Source organism: Limulus polyphemus, unplaced genomic scaffold (assembly GCF_000517525.1).
Source record: "Limulus polyphemus unplaced genomic scaffold, Limulus_polyphemus-2.1.2 Scaffold5104, whole genome shotgun sequence".
Classification (NCBI taxonomy): domain Eukaryota; kingdom Metazoa; phylum Arthropoda; class Merostomata; order Xiphosura; family Limulidae; genus Limulus; species Limulus polyphemus.
The window spans coordinates 3,241-12,037 of record NW_013670714.1 but is presented as its reverse complement, the minus strand read 5'-3'; the positions used below and the strand labels follow the sequence as shown (position 1 = coordinate 12,037).

The following is an 8,797-nucleotide window of genomic DNA, read 5'->3' as shown; positions in this document are numbered from 1 at the left end:
TGGTTCCTATCAGATAGAATAGTGGGATTCTATTGTCACTCTTATAACGCATCCATTGAACTTTAGATTCACAGTAACCACTAGGCCTATCTTGTACACATTACAGTATACAGTTTCAGTTCAAATACTTAACATTATTGTAAAGTAACGTATGTATTAAAGTAAGCATGGATTAAGAAATAGAATGCTATTTAAAGTACATAGAAATAAAATACTTGTGTCATAAAGAACTGTATAAAGTTTGGGTGCAGCAACAGCCAATGAAATACTTTCTACAACACACGAGCAGCCTATCTAAATTTTATAAACTAAAGTCACATGACTGTTTATTTTACTTTCTATTGGTAAACAAAGTGTTGCACGGAAACATCGGGTCTGTCATTGTTCTTTACTGATAAATTTAATATAAAACACACCCAGCAAGAATAGAAAGTCATTTCATCTTCATCAGCTGAAAACAAAGGAACAAAAATGTTTGGAAAACTGATGTTGTTCCTTCTAGTGACGTCACTTTGTAGCTTCTCAATAGCCACAGGTATGGTTGTCTTTTGTCAGGTGTTCTGTGCAAGTTGTTTCCGAACTAATCAGAAATACTCATAAAACAACAAGCTTCAGTAAATGTAAGGAATTAGGGTATACGTTTTATATTATAAAATTACACAGAAAAACTGTTGTGTTTTAGAACTATAAGAACTGTAAACATTGATTGATGTTAGGATTATAGAGCATATGAAACAGTTATTACACGACGTGTTTAGATGGCTTAGATTTATCACACTTAAAGTATACAGTAGCATGGAGTGTATCATATCTTTATAGGTCAAGATAAAGACTGCAAGTCTCAACCTGATACAGGACCTTGTAAAGCTTATATCCCCAGTTATTACTACGACCCAGACAGCTGCCAGTGTAAGAGATTTATTTATGGAGGTTGTGGCGGTAATGGAAACCGATATAAAACTGAAGCAGACTGCTTGGCTGCTTGTTCAGGTTTGTAAATATTATTTCCTGTGTATTTGTTCTGCATAAACATTTTGCATCTCGAGAAACGTATACTGTAGTATATTGAATATAAAGATGTATGTTATATTTACTAAAATGCTGCTGTTCTGAAGAAGATGAAAGAATTATTTTTCTGTCAACTAACACTAAGCCCAAGATCGAGTTCATTATTGGTTGATAGTTTCCACACTATCTTCTAACAAGCAATCTGGATTTTAGCTTTATTCAAAATACACTTGTTTTCCTTTATCAAATGTATAAATATCATTAGTTACAGATAAATGTTCTGTGATTTTCTTATTTGAAGCTCACTTTTCATCATAGACTAACATAGTAGCTTTAGTATATGTAAGTATCACACATATTGATACATTTCTTAATTAAATACAAAAAAAATGTATTTAACTGATATCAGTCGCTACAGATTTACAGTTTTGTAAGGTGAACCATAAATACATAGATAGCGACAATGTATTATAATTGACTTTTATTTCAATAAATATTTTCCGTAAATATATTATAAAAGTCACAAGTTTAAGTAGAATAAAACTTTTATCTTATTCTAAGCGAACTAAAATACTCTGATAGTTTTCGGAAACAGTATGTAATAATCGTATGCTGAGTAAGAAATTAATCATTTAAACGACTTTTAAATTTCAGTAAAATTAATTAAAGTATAATATACATATGTAGAATTCATTATCAAATATATTGTGTATAGATACTATATTATGATTATGGTATAATTGAATATATTTAGTGATTTGTAACGTGAATATTAATCTTATGTTGAGTTTATTATTAATTTTATATAATGATTACTGTAACTGATGCTTTGTTAAATGACAAACATTGTTTTGTATAATTTATGTTACCAAAAACTTTAATCACTTGAACCTTGGACTAGCTAGCCAGTTATTGCAAAATAGACTTGGTCATTCTAACCTATGTTTTTTCTATCAAGCTTGTCAGTTGCCTTGAATATCAAACATATCGGACTGTCATGCTTTGCACACATTCTTCTAACTGGTATGTTTTCGTTAAACTCTGCTCTACTTTTACATTGCAAAAACACTATATGTGTAACCACGTGACAGCCAACTAACAAACACTTGACTTGATTTTGGTGTACAGACTGTGTGACCTTTGTACTTTTTAAAAGTCGCTGTCTAGATTGTATGCATGGAATTTCCTGATATGACTTAAAGTTAGATAGTGTGAAAGTTCTGGTATTTTAAATACTGGTAAATTTAAAATGTAAGTCATTCATTAATTATTGGTATAAGTATGATTTGTGAAAGTATAACATTAAGTGCCCAACAAAATATTGTGTGAAAGAAGTTATGAACAGTTTAGAAATGTATTCCATATTTTCATAAGATTTATGTACATTTGGAGATGTGTTTACCAGTGATCAATGGTTATATAGAAAATGGACGGATAAGTAGTAAGTCATTCATTTATTATTTTAATACAGATGTTGGAATATGTAAAATAATGATTTTAACATAGTGAAATCTAGACATTTATGACTTGTAGAAGTACTGTCACAATATCTTTGTTAAAATCCTATGAACATTTGTTAAAATAATGGTAAATAAGTAAATACATATATGAAAGTCTGCCTTTGTAAAATCTGTGTAAGATTAAGTAACAAGTGTAAATTATTTTGTTGTATAAAGTCAAATTAGTAATATATGTTATTGCATAATAAACGATTTGTTCACGAAATAAAACGTTGTGTAAAGTTATATTATAAGTTTTAATTATTATATGATATCACCTTTTATAGGGTGATTTAAATCTATAGTCATGTATTGTGTGCGTCATTGTGTCATAGCAACTTAACAATATGTTCTCTGTTTTGTGGATAGTGTAGTCATACATTCTGTATAATCATGTTACTGAAGATCTTTAAACACTAGTTTGAGCAAGTTTTCATCAATATATATAATCCTTTTTAGGACAAATTAATTATAAATGACTAGATTAACTAATAATTTAATACACAAAATTTTTAAACAATAAGTTTTAATTATTGTATCGTCCTTTCTATGACGATTTAATTAATTATTTAATGAATTAATTATATATAATTTAATTAATTGCTGTAAAGCATTCTTTTTAGCACTAATTAATTAACTAAAGAATCAGTCTTAAGCATCCTTTTTTTATGAATAGTTAAGTAACCAACTATGGAATCAATGATTAATTATGGACACGATAAGACACATATTGTATGAGTCATGACTTCCTGATATGGCTGCCTAGAAACATATTCTCTACTTGGTGGTACTATTACGTAATCATCCATTACGGTAGTCTGTGATGGCAACCTAGAAATACATCCCATACAATGCAGGTAGCAAGTTTTGGCATCATGGCTGCCTGTTATGGCGGCCAAGCAACGCGTAACTAACGACATCCCCATCTGGTGGCAACTTTTGGAACTATGATATCATCATTTTTGACGGTTCTTTTCCCCCTCCCTGAAGCAGCCGATCACTGTGAAGCGAAATCCCTTTGCCGTTATAGAGCTGGAGTAACTACTCTTGATATTACATTGCTTTTGTATTTACATAATTCCTTGCAGATAAATCCTGAAGACGATACAGAGGACGTCGAAACATTGTACAAGTAGAGTAATCAATCTCTGAGTAACTAAGTTTTATCAACAACCTCATCTCTGTAACTTAAGTTGATAACAATCATATATATAGCTTCCGTTCATAAACAACATCAGTTTACCATCATTGTATTATAACAACAAGAACTATAACACAATACAACATTTAGTTGTAACGTGTCTAATATTTCATAATTGGATGATAATTTCGTTACAACATAACAGCTTATTATAGTTTTAAAGTAAATTAATGTTGTCATGACAATTAAAATATTCTAATTCATCTATTGAACCTGATTCATACAAGTTTAGAATTAAAAATAGAATTTAAGCTTAAATTAAAAAAATAACTCTTCAACTCAGTGTTTTATTGCTATACATTTTTTAAAATTCAAGTAAAACTGGTCCAGTAGAGCATTACAAATGCAGTGGGTACTAGTTTTTTCGGGTTTTACACAAGTTTAGAAAGTCCAATGAGTGCAGGTTTCAAAACCCTATGAACTGTCAACATATCTATATATAAAATAAATCGACATAATAATCCACAAAAAATTAAACAATTAACAGCACATAAAAAACGAAATGGTTTCCAGTGGTCATGCTTGGCATTCTCAGTTGATGGACTAAATCTGTTCTCTGGTCAATATGTATGGTCACTTCTGACTATATGTTAATATATTGCATGTTCAGGCTGAAGTTGGTCTGGTTTCATAGAATTATACAGAAAAACAATTGTAAATTATCCTAATTGATGCTAGGCTTAGCTTTATAACGTTTCTTATATTTAACGCATACAGTTTTCAAGTGACAGTGACTGTTTCATTTCTCCACAGGTCAGGATAAAGACTGCATCTCTCAACCTGATACAGGACCTTGTACAGCTTATATCCCCAGTTATTACTACGACCCAGACAGCTACCAGTGTAAGAGATTTATTTATGGAGGTTGTGGCGGGAATGGAAACCGATATAACACGGTAGCAGACTGCTTGGCTGCTTGTTCAGGTTTGTAAATATTATTTCCTGTGTATTTGTTCTGCATAAACATTTTGCATCTCGAGAAACGTATACTGTAGTATATTGAATATAAAGATGTATGTTATATTTACTAAAATGCTGCTGTTCTGCTCTTCTAACAAGCAATCTGGACTTGTTGTCCTTTATTCAAAAGACACTTGTTGTCCTTTATATATGAGTGTTTTCAATTCAATAGTTATTTTCAATTCAAACATTCTGACGGGGGGGGGGGACTCCACTTTATCATAACTTGTAACACACCCATTTCCAAGAAATCTCAACATATACAATTTAACCGATTCAACTACAGAAGTATCTAGATGTTTTTGAAAAATGAAAAGATCCATTGTACTTAAATTTGTTATTTTTATTATCACATGTTCTGGAACATTGTTGCTATATTTTAGATGAAGATTTAAAATACTGTGTGTTGAAATGAATGTCCAGTTTTGATTTTTCTAACAGCAGCAATATCTATATATATACATTACGCCACTTGTTAAATCAAAGTCAAAACAAAGGTTTTGTTTGCATAAACATTTTCATCAGTATTTACTACACTGACAATCAATATCATAACAATTACACACATAACATATTAATTGTCTAAAATATCATGGAGAACACTAATCACCATGTTGGTTATCCCCCTTTTCAAAAACAATTTCACATGTATATGTTACATACTTCACAACTGTTGTTGTTAAGATTAAAAATACACGAGTCATATGACTAGATTTACTTATATTACTGAATGTCTGCGGACTGCCCGTGGTGGGCAGAGCACAGATAGCCCTTGTGTAGCTTTGTGCATAATTAAAAACAAACAAACAAACCTATATTACAAGCCTACTAATTAATTTTGCTACAACTAAAAATATTAAATGAATTATTTACATTTATCCGTGCATTTTCTATTCAAAGTTCACAAAACATTGAAACTAAGTCGTTGACCAATACGATCTTGAACTTGTGTCAAAGATGATCATGTGGTCACTCCCATACACTTATGCTATGAGCAAAGGATGATGGCCTCATTGTCTCAATACGTCATTAATGGTTAAAAAGAAAGGCTCTCCCTATCTTAGCGGTCATCAAATAGTTAATAATATAGAATGTACTTAAAATAACAAAGCATACCACTTTCCGTATATTATTCACTTTAAGTTTAAATCATACCATACAAATAAAAACTCACAAAACTTTGCAGCCATCATTCTATGTCATTGAAAGCCACTAATTAAGAATAAAATTCAAAGTTCTGTTTCATCAGTAGCATTTCAATCGAACTTTTGCACTGCTGTGTTCTTAGGCGGTCGTCACGTGGTCACTGATGCATAACAGTTGAAAGGCTCGTATAATATCTGCTGTATATACTTGTTTTATCACATTATAGTCACACAGAAAAACCACCACAATACCAAAAATTAGCTGACAATCATAAACTGAAAAGAACCCTTAGTTATAAATCAAGTAACTATTCATTGAATCTTTCAAAACAGATATATTACCTCACGTGGATTTTGAAACTGTTACCATAACATGAATTACCTTCCATTTGCACTTTATCAAATGTATTAAAATGACCAGTTACAAATCAGAGATCTGTGATTTTATTATTTCAAGCTCACTTTTCACCATATTATATTTAGTATATGTAAGTAGAATCTCGGACTTCAGTATCACACATATTTAAACCTTTCTTAATTAAGTACAAAAAAATTATTTAATTGATATGTGTCACAACAGATTTACAGTTTTGTAAGGTGAGCCATCTATTTTAAGTACATTGTAAATACATAGATAGTGACAATATATTGTTATTTATTTTCCGTAAATCTATATACTACTACAACTCTGAGATTGTTTGTTTGTCTGTAATTAAAGACAGCAAAAAACGGCGCACAATAGCGTAATATTTGTAATGAAATGACAATAATATTTAAAAGAATAGAAACAGAATAAAATAAGTTTCGTTAAAATCGGGCCACGGGTTACCGAGTTAGCGCCGTTTTTTGGGGCCACTTTTATGAAAATTTCTAGCATGAGTAATTTTACATCACACTACCGTTCGCACTCTTTACGAAACTTCATCAGGCCACGGGTTACCGAGTTAGCGCCGTTTTTAGGGTCACTTTTATGAAAATTTCTGGCATGAGTAATTTTACATCACCCAGCAAGAATAGAAAGTTATTTCATCTTCATCAGCTGAAAACAAACGAACAAAAATGTTTGGAAAATTGATGTTATTTCTTCTAGTGACGTCACTTTGTAGCTTCTCAATAGGCACAGGTACGGTTGTCTTTTGTTACGTGTTCTGTGTGATTCGTTTCTGAACTAACGATACAAATCACTGGTTTTTATGAAACATTACTATTTGGAACTCATTTAAAGTTTCTACGTACAAGTCTGGAATCTTGTTGTCAAGATATCTAACATGGAAATATTTCGTATCATTGAATTACACTGAAAGATAACTGTGTTCCAAAATACCCTAACTGTAAAATTTAAAAACATTAACCGACGCTAGGGTTAGATATTTTAAGTACAAATACGTATAATGAAACAGTTATACTAAGTAATTACCTTCCTAAGTTTTATCAAACTCAACGTATACAGTAGTAAATGTGACTGGTCAGGATAAAGAGGCAAGTCTCCACCTGATTCAAGACCTTGCTACGGTTTCTTTACCAACCATTACTACGATCCAGCAAACAGTATTTATACCAAATATTTAGTTTCACAAGGTTAATTACACTTAACCGATACACTTTTCAAGTAACAGTGAATTCTTCCTTTCTTCACAGGTTGGGACTGCACATCTCCACCTGACCCAGGACATTGTTATGGTTATTTCCCCAGGTATTACTACAATCCAAAGACCCGTCAATGTAAGACATTTGTTTACGGGGGTTGTGGAGGGAATGGAAACCAATATAACACAGAATCACATTGCTTGGCTGCTTGTTCAGGTTTGTAAACAATGTTTCCTGTGTTTTTGTTCTGTATAGAAATGTATACTGTAGTATATTGAACACGAAGGTGTATACAATATTTACAAACACGCTACTTGGTAGATGTGTGAAAATCAAACGAAGTTTAATAAATTTCAATTTACACTACATATATTTACTACATTTATATAATACTCACACCAGTTCAAAGAATTCTGGATACAGAGTCGTGATCTTAATATTATACATATTCTGTTTTTATTAACACGGTAGAGGGAAGTTTCCGGGAAATATGTAAGGTGATGCACCAGAAGAAGATGATACATTATGATATCTCATTTCCTTGTCAGATATATCTAAACAAACACGTGTTCTGTAGATTAACAACGGAGCATGACATCCTTTTTATAGATTATTTTAGACTTGTATTTGTGGACAACAGGAAAATAATTTGAAGTCTTAATTGGAAACGTTTATTTATATTATATATATATATATTACATCATTTGTTTGGAGAATAACTTGAAGTATCAGAATTCCAAAAAAATTGACAAAGCATCATTATCCAATAACCTACAGAATATATGTCATTATCCAATAATCTCCAGTTTATACATCATTATCCAGTAACCTACAGGATATACATCATCATTATCCAATAATCTACAGGTTATACATCGTATTCTAACAACCTAAAGGTTATACATCGTTGTCCAATAAACTACGGGTTATATATCATTATCCAATAAAGTACAGGGTATATATCGTTATCGAATAATTTAAAGGTTATGCATCGTTATCTAATAACCTACATATTATATATCATTATCCAATAAACTACAGGTTATATATCGTTATCCAAAAATCTACAGGTTATGCATTATTATCCAATACCCTACAGGATATATATATATATATATATTCATTATCCAATAAACTATGGGTTATATATCATTATCCAATAAAGTACAGGGTATATATCGTTATCGAATAATTTAAAGGTTATGCATCGTTATCTAATAACCTACATATTATATATCATTATCCAATAAACTACAGGTTATATATCGTTATCCAAAAATCTACAGGTTATGCATTATTATCCAATACCCTACAGGATATATATATATATTTATATTCATTATCCAATAAACTACGGGTTATATATCATTATCCAATAACATACAGGTTAAACATCA

At 30.9% G+C, this 8,797-nt stretch overlaps 1 protein-coding gene across 1 annotated transcript in view; it reads left to right on the top strand.

The window, feature by feature from the left end:
- Positions 1-411: 411 nt before the first annotated feature.
- The window catches only part of LOC106472132 (kunitz-type serine protease inhibitor A-like), a 9,787-nt gene continuing 1,401 nt past the window's right edge, over positions 412-8,797 (top strand). The window contains exons 1-4 of the mRNA XM_022400733.1: positions 412-535; positions 820-990; positions 4,462-4,632; positions 7,452-7,616. Of these exons, the coding sequence (XP_022256441.1) occupies positions 472-535; positions 820-990; positions 4,462-4,632; positions 7,452-7,616 (571 nt within the window). The 5' untranslated portion in view covers positions 412-471. The remainder of the gene's footprint in view (positions 536-819; positions 991-4,461; positions 4,633-7,451; positions 7,617-8,797) is intronic.